Raw genomic sequence first — 17,654 nt, forward strand, 5'->3', positions numbered from 1 at the left:
AGAGAGGTGGCCTGTTACTGTTCCATGATTTTCATTCGGCGCTTCAGCTCACCTGGCAGAGCAGCGGTTCTGCGCTCCTGCGGTCCGTTGTTGACGAGTTCGAATCCCATCAAATCTTTTTTTTTAACGTGATTTTTTTTTTACACGTGTATTCTTTACTGTACTGATACAATAGTGCATATTCAGAGAGAGATATAGGGAGAGGGAGAGAGAGCAAGACACACACTCTCTGTGGGTGTGGTTTTCAATTGCAAATATAGCACTGTCTCTTTTGGTCACCCGCGCTGTAGTAAACACGGTGCTTTAGTTGACAGCGCATCGATGCGCTTTGTGAAGGAAAGATGACGTCGCCTCTCTCTCTCTGTCTGTCTGTCTGTCTGTCTGTCTGTCTGTCTGTCTGAGAACCCAGGTTGCTTTCTAACCTATATATATCTCTCTCCCTCTATCTCTCCCTCTCTCTCTCCCTCTCTCTATCTATATCTCCCTATCTCCCTCTCTCTCCCTCCATCTCTCCTCTGTATCTCCCTCTCTGAGACTACTCCCGGTCTGAGACTACTTCTGTGTGTGTGTGTAACCAAATGCATACCTACATGTATGACCTATATCTATCTAATACTTTTGGATATGAGCATTCTTTTCAATAAGTATGGAAGCCTGAACACAGAATGACACCAGTATCACTGACTACCACGGCAAGCCTATAGAAAATTATTCTATTTAATAATAATAATAATAATTATTATTATTATTATTATTATTATAAATGTCTCTCTCTCTCTGTTTCTTTCTTTCTTTCTTTCTTTCTTTCTTTCTTTCTTTCTTTCTTTCTTTCTTTCTTTCTTTCTTTCTTTCTTTCTTTCTTTCTATCTCTCTCTCTCTTTCTATTATATTACTATTATATATCTATCTAAATATCTAAACCTCTGTCTATCTAGTGTGTGTATATGCATGGCATCAAATCAAAGTGTGTGTTGCCTGTATTGATCAGTCACACTATACCCCCATTCAGCTGTAATTGTTCCCTGCTGGGCCTTTGTTTCATGGTGTGAATTAGTCATTGAAATTAACATTGACATCACATTGAATTCTGGGAAGGAGTGTAGTTCCCTTATCATTAGCTGAATTCACTGAATTCTCTTCAGAGGCTGCTGCTGCAAATTGGTAATGACTGTACCAGAATGTTTGATAGGACATTGATTGAAAACTATCGTCTCAAATTTGACAATTGATGGCTTATTTTGAAGGTATGAATCTGTAATTTTATATTATGTAACAAAAAAAAGGGGGAAATTCTCAGGAGGAGGAGCTATTTAGGTTAGACTTCTAAGGGTTAGGTTAATATCTTCACTATACATGTCTCTGGTGTAATGGTATATTAAGTTAATATATTCACTATACATGTCTCTGATGTAGGGATGGGTACCGAATTCGGTACTTTTGAGGTACCGAACCGAAACACGTCGGTACTACCGAGTATCGAATCAAGTGAGAAACCGAAAAAAAAAAAAAAAAAAAAAAATTATAATTTCTTTTTTTTTACTTTTTTTTTTTTTTTTTTACTTTTTTCTTTTCATGTCAACGTTCACACGCACAATATATGCTTACCTAGGATTTGACTTGATTCAACAACAAAGCAGTCGGAGCAATGACAAGCCGAAAACTGTCGAAATTGTAGTTATTTGAAGTTTTGATTTTTTTTTTACGACTGAGGTAGGTAAATTAAATTTCGACAGTTTTCGGCTTGTCATTGCTCCGACTGCTTTGTTGTTGAATCAAGTCAAATCCTAGGTAAGCATATATTGTGCGTGTGAACGTTGACATGAAAAGAAAAAAGTAATTTTTTTTTTTTTTTTTTTTTTTTTTTTTTTTAAAGTACCGAAAAAAGGTACCGTTGGGTACCGGTATCGATTCACAGGTACCGGTACCGGTATCGGTTCAAATGTGAAAGGTACCCATCCCTACTCTGATGTAATGGTATATTAAGTTAATATCTTCACTATACATGTCTCTGGTGTAATGGTATATTAAGTTAATATCTTCACTATGTAACATGTTAATTTATCTCCTTCCCTCCAGTCTATCTGTTCGTCGGCCTGATGATGATGTACCTACTGCTGCGCTCCTTCCACAAGATGGCCGACATGCACGGCGTGACCACTTACCTGCAGTTGCCCCGCTTCGAGGAAGAGGACCAGGAGGAGGACACGGAGGAGGACACGGAGTCCGTTGTGGAGAAGGTCACCCGCCACAGGAACCCGTCTAGGAAAGCAGACACCAAACCTCTGGACCCGGGGTCTCAGTCATCATACAACACCATCAGCAAGGGCTGAGTTTGTGGCGACAAACTTAACTTTTACTTGTGCCGTCTCTGGTCTGGACCAGTCACAATATCCAGCTGAACCTGAACACACGCACCCCCCCCCCCCCCCCCCCCCCCCCCCCCCCCCCTTCGAGATGTACTGGGTGAGCTGACACGAACCTCATGTTGGCTAATGTGTTTATATATTTAAGCACTGGGGTGGGACACAGGGAATTAAAGGGAAACACCATCCAATTGTAATTTCTTTCTTTTCTATGGCCTAGGACAGTCGAATCAATATTTGTGAACCTGAGTAACTCTCTCCCAAAGACAGAAACCTGATAGCTGAGACTCACAGATGTGTGACGTCATCATGTATCAAGTCTGGTGTTGCTCCATAGAGAATGAATCAGGAAAGATGGTAAATGGTTAAACAGAGAGCACTGTGGGGAATATTTATTTATTTATTTCATACATGATAACTGTACCATAGAATAGATTTGGGCTCATTTGGGAATGAACCCAAAACGCTTCCATTCACTCCTGCTCAGACTTCATACCCGTCGATGACATCACAAGTTTAACTCTTTAATTCCATGGTTTCTGGCTTTGGGAAAGCATGGTTCTGCTCAGACTTCATACCCGATGACATCACACGTTTAACTCTTTAATTCCCTAGCTTTAGGAAAGCATGGTTCTGATTGCACTGTCCTAGACCGTAGGAACATGATTTTTGAATTCGGTGATGGTCCCCCCCTTTTTTTTATTATTATTTAGGAGAGGGTGTTGAGATTCAGCTCGTGAAATGACAATGCATTGAGTCCGTTCTTCCAGATGGAAATGAATTCACTGAGCCTCAAGAGACGGCGCTCGAGACTATCTGAACTGTTGGTAGTCAACGCAACGTTTAGAACAGTCCAGCTGACTTTGACGATCCACACAAGGACATGAGGAAGAAGCGTAACGTTCCTACAAAGCACTCTGGGGGGGGGGGGGGGGAACACGTCAGGGGATGGCTTCTTCACTACACATGGGTTTGGCTGGTCACTGTCTTCACAATCTCTCCGGAGCATATGTAGGGATGGCTCTCGACAGCACTCTTGTTAGCTTGTTGACTGTTTTAAGAGTGATATATGTAGACTCTCATAACATTAGCTCGCTGCAGACTCGACCATTAAAGGTGCTGTGAGTATTTGTTCCAAGTATGTGTTAAATATCTCTACATTCCAACGGCCATTGGTCAGTAACATGGGTCTCCCAGTCCCTCCACTCTGCACTGCAGTAAACAGAAAATACATTGTCTGGTATCCTGCTCCCACCCTATAGATGAAAACCTAGATATTTTTTTACTTACTTCAAGAAATCTTGCCAAGCCAAATTTGCTTACTACACTGGCAGATTATTTTACTTGTTTCAAGAACATATTTGGCCAAACCATGGTTTGACAAAAAAAAATCTTATTTTTGTCAGACCATGTTTGCAGTGTGGAGTTCTCTCTCCTGATTGGATGAAGGAAGGGGATATCATCAAATATAATATTTTCTCTTTACTGCAGAGCGGGACTGAGAGACCCATGTTACAAACTTATCAGTGATGACTGTTGGAATGTAGAGCAACTATTTTAACAAATGGACCACTTATTTTAACAAAAGAAAATACTACTTGCAGCACCTTTTTTTAAATAGCATGCTTATTCCACATAGTTGAGTCTGCACACGGTCCACCAAATCAGAAACTGAATGTGCCTTATTCAATGTGTTGATATTCCTTTTTATGCCTTTCCGTTGTAGTCGTTCACTTGAGCCGGAGAGAGACGCTTTCTGTGAAGAGTGTACTCGGCCTCAGACTCTGTGCCAAGTGTAGTCTTAAGTGGTCAAATTTTGAGAGTTTGCTCTCGTCCAAAGTTGATTTGTGGACCAGTTTATCAAAACAAAGGGTCAAAACTAGTTCTGGATTGAGCGTTTCTTTAGTAGTCCTTCGGAAACATGTTATTTAATTATATCTATTGTATTTATTTAGATTCTTCGCACCTTATCTCAGTGCTAAAGCACAGCGCTACATGTACATTATGCTGTCCTATAATAGAACTCTTTGGTTTATCCTCAGGACACAGGCCTTTTCCAGTGGTGGTGCTGCCCCCTAGGGTATACATGCCTGTACTACAACATCTTACTGTGGTGTGGCATGGGGTAGGAACCACAAGGCTAAAAGTTTGGAACAGAGGGAATGATTTGAAAAACGAATCAAAGAAAATATGCGGAAATAAAACAGCATTTCACCTCGACGGCTGACCATGTGACACAGCCAGGCAGGGAAACAAGCGTTGGTCATCGCTACATGTTTAATGTGCGTGTGTCCGTGTCATGCGGTGTTTGATGAATTGTCTTCGGTGTTGAACTGAACCAGACATGCCATCACAAATTATGTCCACCAGAGATCACGAATGAGACTTGAGATGCACTTTAATTCTTTAATACCAAGTTTTGTCTCTTACCATCTGAATGACGGGGCACTTGGGCCGTAAGTATTTATCTACCCAAATGTATCCTGATACTGTAATGTAATTAGTCTTGATTGGACAATAGGATGTATGTAGCTGTAGTTATGTTAAGATGTGAGTTAATGATGTGTATTCATGTTGTAATAATAAAGACTTTGCTTTGTAATCCGTTGTCCTTACCAGCGTACCCAGTGCCTACTCTGTCTTCACCAGCGCACCCAGTGCCTACTCTGTTGTCCTCCTCACCAGCACACGCAGTGCCTACTCTGTTGTCCTCACCAGGGTGCCCAGTGCCTACTCTGTTGTCCTCACCAGGGTGCCCAGTGCCTACTCTGTTGTCCTCACCAGGGTGCCCAGTGCCTACTCTCCCTTGTTATTTTGATTGAAAGAACATCCGGCTGAATTCAACTGTCTTTTAGTCCCATGTTTTTTTGCAAGATTTGGGGAAACTACAGTGAACCCTGCCTCCCAAGGATTTAATGGGAGTCTTGACTTTGTGGACACAGCCTACCTTAATGTTCTTTGGCGGCATGGCCTTGTCTTTTCCACACACAAAAAGGGCAGCTCCAGGTATTAAAAGATTTATTCTGTTTTTTTCCTCTAGGCCTGACCTATTTTTATATAAATAAGTGTAATAACTACATTCTAACAGCCATCACTAATATAGTGTTTGGTCAGTAACATGGGTCTCCCAGTCCCTGCTTTGCAGTAAACAGAACTTGTTCACTTTATTTCTATACAAATGTGTTTTTACTTTTTTCAATAAATCACATTTGCTAATGGCACTGGCAGATTATTTAACTTATTTGCTTAAAACTAGTTTTTATTTATTTTTTTCCAGTGTGGAGTTCTCTGATAGGATAGTGGGAATGAGACCAGAAAAAATATATTTTTACTGCAGAGGGACTGAGACCCCCATGTTACTGACCAAACACTATATTAGTGATGGCTGTCGGAATGTAGAGCTATTATTTTAACATGTAGGCTACTTATTTTAACAAACAAAAAATACCACTTACAGCACCTTTCATTTAATTTTACTTTGCCATATAACTCAAATCTAAAATAATCTTCATGAATGACTACAAGGGTAAGGTCATTACAAGGTAGCAGTGAAGATATTTGAGTATAATAGCATAACAATCATACATAATTACTGTTTTCATCTGGTAAATTAAAATAGTATATAGCTCCAACCAGTAATGAAATGATGTGTAATAGAGGAAATTAAACAAAGTTCCATTTTCATATTTTATTAAAAACAAGAACATTACATAGAATAGATATTTCGGTTCATTCATGCCTTTAAAAAAACGAATTTCAGTGTCTGGGTATTACCTCCCACAATTCATAATATAACCATGCAAATATTATTTAAATCAGTTAAATTAAATAATTAGCATATTGGCACATTAATATATCTTAATCCAAATAAAAATGTTAAATATTGTACTTGCTTAAATGACCCTTAACAAATGTCGCAGTTTGAAACTGCTCCTTTCAGAGACCACCACTTTTGCATAGAAAGAAACTTTACTCCATTTAAACGGGACAGAAATGTAACAAGACGGACATTGTTATCGATGAGCTTTCTGAAACCATTCACCTTGTACACACAATGCACTCTCATGTGTCTGGGAACTAAACTATGCATATTAACGAAAGTGCAGTTGCATAATTCAGAGGTGGAACCCAGATAAAACATGGAGACCGAACCAAAACAGAATGACATCAGTGGGACTTCGAGTACAATAGGAACCGTTGCAGTGGTTGTTCGAATAAAATAATGGCAAACAGGACCATTTTGAGGACCACAATGGAAATACGTTTTTGAAACGTTATTGTGATATCATCGATGATTTATTAATGTATGCACGACTGTTGGTTGCGCATTTGTTATTGATTGTAGAAATAGGGATGCACCGATCCAACTTTTCCAGGCCCGATATAGATAAAGTGATACCTTGGCTTTGGGTATTGACTGATACAGAATACCGATCCATTACTTTTAATGAACAGTATAGACTTCGACTGTCATTCTGGGGTCATTGGACACAATATTATGGCGATATAATACATGTTTCTCCATTAGAGAGTTAAGTTGTCAACAATGCAACAAATCAAGTCACGTTGCTTTGATTTCTGGCATGTTGGACATGTTTCTTGGTGTAACTGAGGGGTACAATTCCCTGACTGTATTGATAAGTATGGTATCATTAAACCACTACCGATTATGTACTTTAACTACTGGCCACACAGTACATGATATAGATATGATGAACACTTTCCCACCTGATGAAACGAAATCCACACAAATGTATAAATCGAATATTTTATATAGCAAAGGGTATATACAACGTTCACTTAATGACATTTATGATTTGAATGCACTTGTAAGGCAAATGAGTATTCGTAGGCAAATCAACATTGAATGTCCAATCTCTGGTTACGCAGGGAGCAAGTATACAACCTGGTTCTTTAGGGAACTATAGCGATGGTACTTAAATGATTATAGCTGGATACTCTAAAGGGGGGTCCCGCTGGTTGTAAGTCAGTAGGGGGGGGGGGGTTAGGAGAGCCGCTGGCGATATCCCATCTGGCCAACGATTTCTTGGGAGAATTCAGAGTGCTGAACACGGTGCCCACAGAACCTCGGTCCACAGATGAATACAGCTGGGCCCTCTTGTAGACGGTAGCTGCCGGTCCACAACGAAGAGACGTGAGGCGACCTCACTCGGGGTAGAGCGCCGTCTCACCTGGACTCCTCTCGGGGGGGTAGTTCCAACACTCAGCAGTGTTGGCTGTTATCCATGGCATAATCAAAGCACCCAAAGCAAGTAGATAATCCAAGCCGTGTAGGGCTCGCCGTCGTCCGGGTAAAGTAATCCAACGTACAGGTCCACTCGTCCTGGCCCAGAACTCCTCGGATGAAAGCACCACACGTGGTCTGCCCAGCCTGGTTAAGACTCTAGATAATGCCAGGAACGATGGGGGTACTGCTCACTTTATAACTCTAACCGAACGATGCACCATACATAATAGACTATTATTAACTTAATAGAAATACGTCCCACTCGACGGTATAGTGCCAAACTATGACAATTCAACTATTAATCCACACAATGTCTCAATGCCTATTCTGAGGCCAAGTAGGCCATACTGCACCACACGTGGGTCGTGGGTGAGGCTTCACATCTGTTACTAGGTTGGAGGGTAAAGGACTAATGGACTAAAAGAAAGTTCTACTTTACTTGCGCCATATATATATGCGCTGTGAACAAATATTACCATTCGTATTTCGCCAGACGTATTCCTACGCGGAACCTGGCTTGTAACGACATGTTCGTCGGCACGATTGAACTTGAACCAAGGGGCTTGGCTGCTGGCGCCAGGTTCTTGTCCAATGGTAGAATGAAACTATTATGGGCTGTTAGTAGACTAAAGGGATATTCAGTGTATATGTACAAGGAATATACAAGGGATATCAAACGATATACAAATACTATTAAATATATATCCATAAATAAATATATATATTCGGTTTAATCTGATCCTTCACAACACTTGGTATTGGATCTTACTATCGGGGGAAATTCTCCGATACCAATATTCTATTTGAACCCGGTATCGGACCAATATCCGATACAAGTATCGGTGCATCCCTATGAAGGAGGAGGACGGGCTGAACGAGGAGAAGGACGGCAGGCACATCTCTCTCTCCAGCAGGGACGTGTCTATATCATGGAACAGGTCGTCCGCGGTCAAGTCCCCGAGATCGCTGGACCTCATCACCTCGACGCTGCTGTCGGAGACCCTGTCTCCCTCGTGGCATTCCCAATCCCACGGCGACGGCGGATCCGCGTCGGGAGAGCGAGGCTCGCTGATCTCAAGTGTGATTTGCCTGAGCGTGTTCGCTATGAGGACGGAGCGTCGTAGGCTGGGTTCACGTAACTTCTGGCCACGCTGGTGCTTGTCCAGGGAAATGTACCAGACGGACTGGCGCTGTCCCGCCCCTCCGGCGTCCTCGCGGTCCGACAGGCATTTGCGCTTCTGTCCCTTCATGACCATCCTCTTAGTCTATCTGTTCAGTAGCGGTATAGCCTACTGTTCAGTACTGTTTCAAGATGAGAATTTCTGAGAGAATTGTTGAATATATATAGAACACAAATGTTCTAGAATGTTCTATTATGCCATCATACTGTGTCATCACAAATGTTCTAGAATGTTCTATTATGACATCATACTGTGACATCACAAATGTTCTAGAATGTTCTATTATGACATACTGTGACATCACAAATGTTCTAGAATGTTCTATTATGACACATGTTCTAGAATGTTCTATTATGACATCATACTGTGACATCACAAATGTTCTAGAATGTTCTATTATGACATCATACTGTGACATCACAACGGAACATGTTTGAGTCCATTTGAATAATATAAATAATGTTTGGTAAGGCTGTCCCCGAAGCCTGTTTTTGGAATTCAAACTTCGTCAGGGTTCTGCGAACGGACGTTCGAACCTTCTTTTTTAATAAAAAAATTCAAATAAAAAAAAATAATTTATAATTTTTTTTTATCCTCAAACTAAATCCTCAATTTGAATAGTTATTCAAACTTCGTCAGGGTTTTTCGAATGGACGTTCGAACCTTCGTTAATTAAAAAATTGAAATAAAAAAAATATTTCAATTTCTTTTTTATACATTTTTTATTTATTTTTTCTATATCCTCAAACTAAATCCTCAATTTGAATAAAGTGATTAATCTGATTAAATTAGTCTTTTTTCTTTTGTTATTTTGTTAGTGATGTAATAGTATTGTAAAAAAAAAACGATAATATACTGTAACGTTCGTGGTTTCCAACGTTATAAGACGACTCTCGAGGCAGGTTGGTAGTTCTCAGTGCAAGTCTTTATTCACAGTTCTCCATTATGGGTTGCAGTATCAGACTCATTGCTACCATTTCCCATGCCCCAAGAGAGTGCACGCTGGGTGCCCCACCCACTTATACCTCCCCAGGTCAGCCCGTGCACTTTTGACTCTGTCAACCCGCGGCTGGCGCGTCCAATAGGGACGCCGCCAGCGCCGGGATGGCGGAGTGTTGAGTGACAGCTCAACTGACCAACCGACCCAAATCCCCAGGTCGCTACAATACGATTGGTAAACACTCTGATTAACCAAAACACTTACAAGAAAACTGGATGAATTATTATAATAATATGTGGTTGGCACTTCTTTATCGTTGCTATTGTAGATAACTGTGGCAATTCTAGAGTTAATACATGTAAAATGTTTTATTCATTGATAACCCAAAAAAAACATTATCTACTTGAGGAGAGAATGTGTATATCTGTGTTTTAACTTTGTGTACACACTTACCGCCCATAATGGGAGTAGGTATGCGTTACTCAAAAATAGGCCCGACCTATTTTTATATAAATAAGTGTAATAACTACATTCTAACAGCCATCACTAATATAGTGTTTGGTCAGTAACATGGGTCTCCCAGTCCCTGCTTTGCAGTAAACAGAACTTTTTCACTTTATTTCTATACAAATGTGTTTTTACTTTTTTCAATAAATCACATTTGCTAATGGCACTGGCAGATTATTTAACTTATTTGCTTAAAACTAGTTTTTATTTATTTTTTTCCAGTGTGGAGTTCTCTGATAGGATAGTGGGAATGAGACCAGAAAAAATATATTTTTACTGCAGAGGGACTGAGACCCCCATGTTACTGACCAAACACTATATTAGTGATGGCTGTCGGAATGTAGAGCTATTATTTTAACATGTAGGCTACTTATTTTAACAAACAAAAAATACCACTTACAGCACCTTTCATTTAATTTTACTTTGCCATATAACTCAAATCTAAAATAATCTTCATGAATGACTACAAGGGTAAGGTCATTACAAGGTAGCAGTGAAGATATTTGAGTATAATAGCATAACAATCATACATAATTACTGTTTTCATCTGGTAAATTAAAATAGTATATAGCTCCAACCAGTAATGAAATGATGTGTAATAGAGGAAATTAAACAAAGTTCCATTTTCATATTTTATTAAAAACAAGAACATTACATAGAATAGATATTTCGGTTCATTCATGCCTTTAAAAAAACGAATTTCAGTGTCTGGGTATTACCTCCCACAATTCATAATATAACCATGCAAATATTATTTAAATCAGTTAAATTAAATAATTAGCATATTGGCACATTAATATATCTTAATCCAAATAAAAATGTTAAATATTGTACTTGCTTAAATGACCCTTAACAAATGTCGCAGTTTGAAACTGCTCCTTTCAGAGACCACCACTTTTGCATAGAAAGAAACTTTACTCCATTTAAACGGGACAGAAATGTAACAAGACGGACATTGTTATCGATGAGCTTTCTGAAACCATTCACCTTGTACACACAATGCACTCTCATGTGTCTGGGAACTAAACTATGCATATTAACGAAAGTGCAGTTGCATAATTCAGAGGTGGAACCCAGATAAAACATGGAGACCGAACCGAAACAGAATGACATCAGTGGGACTTCGAGTACAATAGGAACCGTTGCAGTGGTTGTTCGAATAAAATAATGGCAAACAGGACCATTTTGAGGACCACAATGGAAATACGTTTTTGAAACGTTATTGTGATATCATCGATGATTTATTAATGTATGCACGACTGTTGGTTGCGCATTTGTTATTGATTGTAGAAATAGGGATGCACCGATCCAACTTTTCCAGGCCCGATATAGATAAAGTGATACCTTGGCTTTGGGTATTGACTGATACAGAATACCGATCCATTACTTTTAATGAACAGTATAGACTTCGACTGTCATTCTGGGGTCATTGGACACAATATTATGGCGATATAATACATGTTTCTCCATTAGAGAGTTAAGTTGTCAACAATGCAACAAATCAAGTCACGTTGCTTTGATTTCTGGCATGTTGGACATGTTTCTTGGTATTGGATCTTACTATCGGGGGAAATTCTCCGATACCAATATTCTATTTGAACCCGGTATCGGACCAATATCCGATACAAGTATCGGTGCATCCCTAGAAATAAGTTAAACCACACATAGGATCGACAGTGTTTCACACCACTGTAGTACACATCGTGGCCCTGGGTTCTGTAAACCGCTTCGTAACAGACATAAATCTGACACAAGTGAAATGGGTACTCTTAGAAACCTTGACCTGCATTCCATTCCCACCAGGTAATGTAGTGCATAGTAGTTACTGCTGTCATAACGCGTGTGGCAACCTGACCCGTGCATCTGTAACTGTGCTCCGTTTATAACTCGATGAGAAAGTGAGGTTCTAGAGATTTCTTCACAGAAGACATGACCTTTTAGTATTAAAAGTTAAAACGTTTTTCAAACGTCCTTACCTTCAAACAACCTCACACACACACGTTCTCAGAACTCTGAAAGCACCATGGGCTTTGATCAACTGGGGATTCCCCACAAACCATTCTTTTACAATACCAACTTACTAAAAGCCATAATACATTTACTGGAATAGATATATAATATATACAGTATACTTCTATTAGATTACATCTAGATGCTAACACCTTATGACTGTAGCTTTCTTCCAGGGGGAACACGTTGCCAGTCACCACCCATCATCTCTGGCTTCTAGCCCGATTCCTCCTGCTCACTTTCTCCCTCTCTGGTTGGGTGCCTGGGGTGGGCGTTCGGAGAGTCCCTCCTGCTCACTTTCTCCCTCTCTGGTTGGGTGCCTCGGCTGGGCGTTCGGAGAGTCCCTCCTGCTCACTTTCTCCCTCTCTGGTTGGGTGCCTGGGGTGGGCGTTCGGAGAGTCCCTCCTGTGGCCTTGGGGAGAGACTTATATATCATTCTAAGTTTAACAAGTCTGATTATTCAGCCTTCGGTAACGAATACAATATAAAATGGGGGGTTTAAGTCATTCCGTCAAAGTCCATTTCAGGATCAGCCCACTTCTGTCTTGTTCAGAAACCAGAGAGAGAGACGGAGAGAGAGAAAAAAATCAGGCTTCTACCAGTATCTCCATTAGATGCTCCAAGTCGTGCATGTCTCTCAGGTGACTCTGGCCGGAGAAGGGAGAACAGAGGGAGGGAGAGGAGGACGGGCTGAACGAGGAGAAGGACGGCAGGCACATCTCTCTCTCCAGCAGGGACGTGTCTATATCATGGAACAGGTCGTCCGCGGTCAAGTCCCCGAGATCGCTGGACCTCATCACCTCGACGCTGCTGTCGGAGACCCTGTCTCCCTCGTGGCATTCCCAATCCCACGGCGACGGCGGATCCGCGTCGGGAGAGCGAGGCTCGCTGATCTCAAGTGTGATTTGCCTGAGCGTGTTCGCTATGAGGACGGAGCGTCGTAGGCTGGGTTCACGTAACTTCTGGCCACGCTGGTGCTTGTCCAGGGAAATGTACCAGACGGACTGGCGCTGTCCCGCCCCTCCGGCGTCCTCGCGGTCCGACAGGCATTTGCGCTTCTGTCCCTTCATGACCATCCTCTACCTGGGGAGGGAGTACAAGTCACTTATTAGTGGTTCTCAAAACATCTTCATGTCAAGGACCACAAACTTGACACACAGACTAGACCACAGACTCCTATTTCATAGGATTTTACAGTTGTCCTGGCCTATTTTTCTTTTCATAATTATATAATATTCTATTATGCTTCTATTTTAACTTAGTTTATATTCCATTTTATTTTATTCCACCTTGTTATACATTCACATTTAGTCATTTAGCTGGTCAATGCTTTTATCCAAACCGAGTTTTGTACAACAAGTCAGTAGGAAGGGTACAACTCTTATCAGCTGAGTAACAATGTTCATCAAAGTGTTTAGACTTGAGTGCTACAGTGTCGAGTTTTTTTCCTTTTTATTTCAGATATTGATTGATAAATGATAAGATATCTTATTATCTGTTGCACCGAAAACGACCAAATCAAATTCCTTGTATGTGAAAACTACTTGGCAATAAAGACCTTTCTGATTCTGAACTCAAATAAAAAAAATTGAAAATTTTATTTCCATGGCCTAAGACAGTTCAATCAATATTTGTGAACATGGGAGGAGGAGCTACTCTGCTAAAGCCAGAAACCAGAGAAGTAAGAATCAAACTTGTGATGTCATCAAGAATAAAGGCTGCTCCATTGACAATGAATGGGAGACTGATTTTGTGGACCCACATAACTTTTGTTTTTATATCCAAATGAACTTGATCCTATAGTAGTGACCTCAGTTCTGAAACAGAAACATGTACGAACCCAGAACATTCCCCCATGATGCTCAGTCAGTGTCATCTATAAAAATATGTCCCAATGCATTGTCTATGGAGCAGCTTCAAACTTGAGTTGACGACATCACAAGTTTGAGTTTTAACACTCGTTTTTGGAGAGATGTATGAATTCTGAAATTTAGCGTAGTTCCCCTATCAACCCAACCCCCTCCCCCAGATGTTTGCTTTTACTAAAACATACAATATGTTTTAGTACAGATGAGAAGAAATCAATTAGCCTAACGTTATTGTCTAGCGTCATAAACAGTCATAAACTAGTAACGTTAAAGGCTAATGTTATTCCTCATTTAGCTTAGTAACGTTAAAGGCTAATGTTATTCCTCATTTAGCTGGGGGTCCGGTGTATAACCCCGGACTGTGACGAATGCGCGTAGGAAAATAATCACAACTACTGTTAAAGACGTTTTAACGATGTCTTTGTCCTATAACAACTAGCTAAGTTAAATTAACGCAATAAAATGCGAATGATGCCAGCAGCACAAAAGGCGAGAATCGCAACTTTTACAAACTTTTCTTTTCACTTCCTGCCTCTTCTTCGTTAACCCGCGCTATAGCCCTCACTAACCTTACAACGTTTAAACAGTGTTTTACTCACTAGAACAGTGTCTATACAATACAAATACATTCTGATTCATAGAGAAGAAACATGTAATTGACACAAAAATCGTACAATTTAAAGTTAGTTAGTTTTAACTTTAGGCTCACCGACGCAGCGATGCCTTCTCCCGCCCGTGATGTTTGAGTTTCATTTCGTCATGTTAATTTACAGTGTGGGGGGTGGCTGTAGTCGGTGGCATTATGGGAAATGTAGTTTTTACCCTTCCTACGCGGTGAACGTGGAATTTAAGGTCACAAATTACCCCGTCATGTTGTGTATCCCATATTGAAAAATTAATGTAATACAATGTAATTAAACACATACCACATTATTATCCCTCAATGTGTCAACTGTCAAATGATGTCAACTGTCAATCTGAATTAATATTCAGTATTCAATATGGTCTGATTCAATATTAACATTCAGTATTCAAGTAGAACAGCTAGCTAGCCGTTGTGGACACTCACCTTTCCACAACAAAACGGTAGGCAAGGCACCTTGGTTGAGAAATGCAGGCTTCAATCTATGTTGTTTAGTCTATCTGTTCAGTAGCTACTGTTAAGTACTGTTCAAAGATGCACAATGAGATCTTCAGAGAGAATTGTTGAATATATAAAGCGCTATATAAAATAGATGTATTGTTATTATTATTATTATTATTATATATAGAACACAAATGTTCTAGAATGTTCTATTATGACATCATACTGTGACATCACAAATGTTCTAGAATGTTCTATTATGACATCATACTGTGACATCACAAATGTTCTAGAATGTTCTATTATGACATCATACTGTGAGATCACAAATGTTCTAGAATGTTCTATTATGACATCATACTGTGACATCACAAATGTTCTAGAATGTTCTATTATGACCAATGTGACATCACAAATGTTCTAGAATGTTCTATTATACAACAAATGTTCTAGAATGTTCTATTATGACATCATACTGTGACATCACAACGGAACATGTTTGAGGGACATTTGAATAATATAAATAATAATGTTAAGGCTGTCCCCGAAGCCTGTTTTTGGGATTCAAACTTCGTCAGGGTTCTTCGAACGGATTTTTTATATATCCTCAAACTAAATCCTCAATTTGAATAAAGTGATTAATCTGATTAAATGAGTATTTTTTCTTTTATTAAATCAACTTTCCAGCCCCCTGTCAACTGTCAACCTGAATTAACATTCAGTATTCAATATTGTCTGATTCAATATTAACATTCAGTATTCAAGTAGAACAGCTAGCTAGCCGTTGTGGACACTCACCTTTCCACAGCAAAACGGTAGGCACCTTGGTTGAGAAATGCAGGCTTCAATCTATGTTGTTTAGTCTATCTGTTCAGTAGCGGTAGCCTACTGTTCAGTACTGTTTCAAGATGAGAAGAAGAAGAGAATTTCTGAGAGAATTGTTGAATATATATAGAACACAAATGTTCTAGAATGTTCTATTATGACATCATACTGTGTCATCACAAATGTTCTAGAATGTTCTATTATGACATCATACTGTGACATCACAAATGTTCTAGAATGTTCTATTATGACATCAATTTGTGACATCACAAATGTTCTAGAATGTTCTATTATGACACAAATGTTCTAGAATGTTCTATTATGACATCATACTGTGACATCACAAATGTTCTAGAATGTTCTATTATGACATCATACTGTGACATCACAACGGAACATGTTTGAGTCCATTTGAATAATATAAATAATGTTTGGTAAGGCTGTCCCCGAAGCCTGTTTTTGGAATTCAAACTTCGTCAGGGTTCTGCGAACGGACGTTCGAACCTTTTTTTTTAATAAAAAAATTCAAATTAAAAAAAAAAAATTATAATTTTTTTTTATCCTCAAACTAAATCCTCAATTTGAATAAAGTTATTCAAACTTCGTCAGGGTTTTTCGAATGGACGTTCGAACCTTCGTTAATAAAAAAATATTTCAATTTCTTTTTTATAAATTTTTTATTTATTTTTTCTATATCCTCAAACTAAATCCTCAATTTGAATAAAGTGATTAATCTGATTAAATTAGTATATTTTCTTTTGTTATTTTGTTAGTGATGTAATATTATTGTAAAAAAAAAAAAACGATAATATACTGTAACGTTCGTGGTTTCCAACGTTATAAGACGACTCTCGAGGCAGGTTGGTAGTTCTCAGTGCAAGTCTTTATTCACAGTTCTCCATTATGGGACTCATTGCTACCATTTCCCATGCCCCAAGAGAGTGCACGCTGGGTGCCCCACCCACTTATACCTCCCCAGGTCAGCCCGTGCACTTTTGACTCTGTCAACCCGCGGCTGGCGCGTCCAATAGGGACGCCGCCAGCGCCGGGATGGCGGAGTGTTGAGTGACAGCTCAACTGACCAACCGACCCAAATCCCCAGGTCGCTACAATACGATTGGTAAACACTCTGATTAACCAAAACACTTACAAGAAAACTGGATGAATTATTATAATAATATGTGGTTGGCACTTCTTTATCGTTGCTATTGTAGATAACTGTGGCAATTCTAGAGTTAATACATGTAAAATGTTTTATTCATTGATAACCCAAAAAAAACATTATCTACTTGAGGAGAGAATGTGTATATCTGTGTTTTAACTTTGTGTACACACTTACCGCCCATAATGGGAGTAGGTATGCGTTACTCATAAATTGTTTCTGCTTGGGGAGAAGTCTTGGTTTTGGGGAGAGTAATACTCAGGGTTTCCAACCTGCTCTACTTCTAGAAACAAAACAGTGTACAAAATGTGTATTTTAGCAGCTTTAGGGGCTACAGGCGTGTAGTTCACCAGTTTGATAAGAATCTATTATTTGGGAAACAGAAAATACTCTGTTACACTATAACCACTTGTAGGGCTGGGCGATATGGCCAAAAATGATATCGCGATATCGATAACAATATCAT

The 17,654-nt window shown here is 39.6% G+C and overlaps 2 protein-coding genes across 2 annotated transcripts in view; one reads left to right on the forward strand and one right to left on the reverse strand.

The window, feature by feature from the left end:
• The window catches only part of kcnk6 (potassium channel, subfamily K, member 6), a 55,751-nt gene extending 50,786 nt beyond the window's left edge, over positions 1-4,965 (forward strand). Inside the window, exon 3 of the mRNA XM_084316743.1 lies at positions 2,077-4,965. Within this exon, the coding sequence (XP_084172869.1) occupies positions 2,077-2,330 (254 nt within the window). The 3' untranslated portion in view covers positions 2,331-4,965. The remainder of the gene's footprint in view (positions 1-2,076) is intronic.
• A 3,389-nt stretch (positions 4,966-8,354) lies between these two features.
• LOC311224344 (uncharacterized protein) lies at positions 8,355-14,850 on the reverse strand (the record flags this gene model as incomplete). The annotated part of the gene is made up of 3 exons (XM_084309301.1): positions 14,827-14,850; positions 12,843-13,332; positions 8,355-8,876 (listed from the first exon to the last, which is right to left on the reverse strand). The coding sequence occupies exons 2-3, from the start codon at positions 13,323-13,325 to the stop codon at positions 8,355-8,357; spliced, it is 1,005 nt and encodes a 334-aa protein (XP_084165427.1). The 5' UTR covers positions 13,326-13,332; positions 14,827-14,850.
• Positions 14,851-17,654: the final 2,804 nt, after the last annotated feature.

The sequence above is a fragment of the Notolepis coatsorum genome (genome assembly GCF_963971535.1).
Source record: "Notolepis coatsorum genome assembly, chromosome: 1".
NCBI lineage: Eukaryota > Metazoa > Chordata > Actinopteri > Aulopiformes > Paralepididae > Notolepis > Notolepis coatsorum.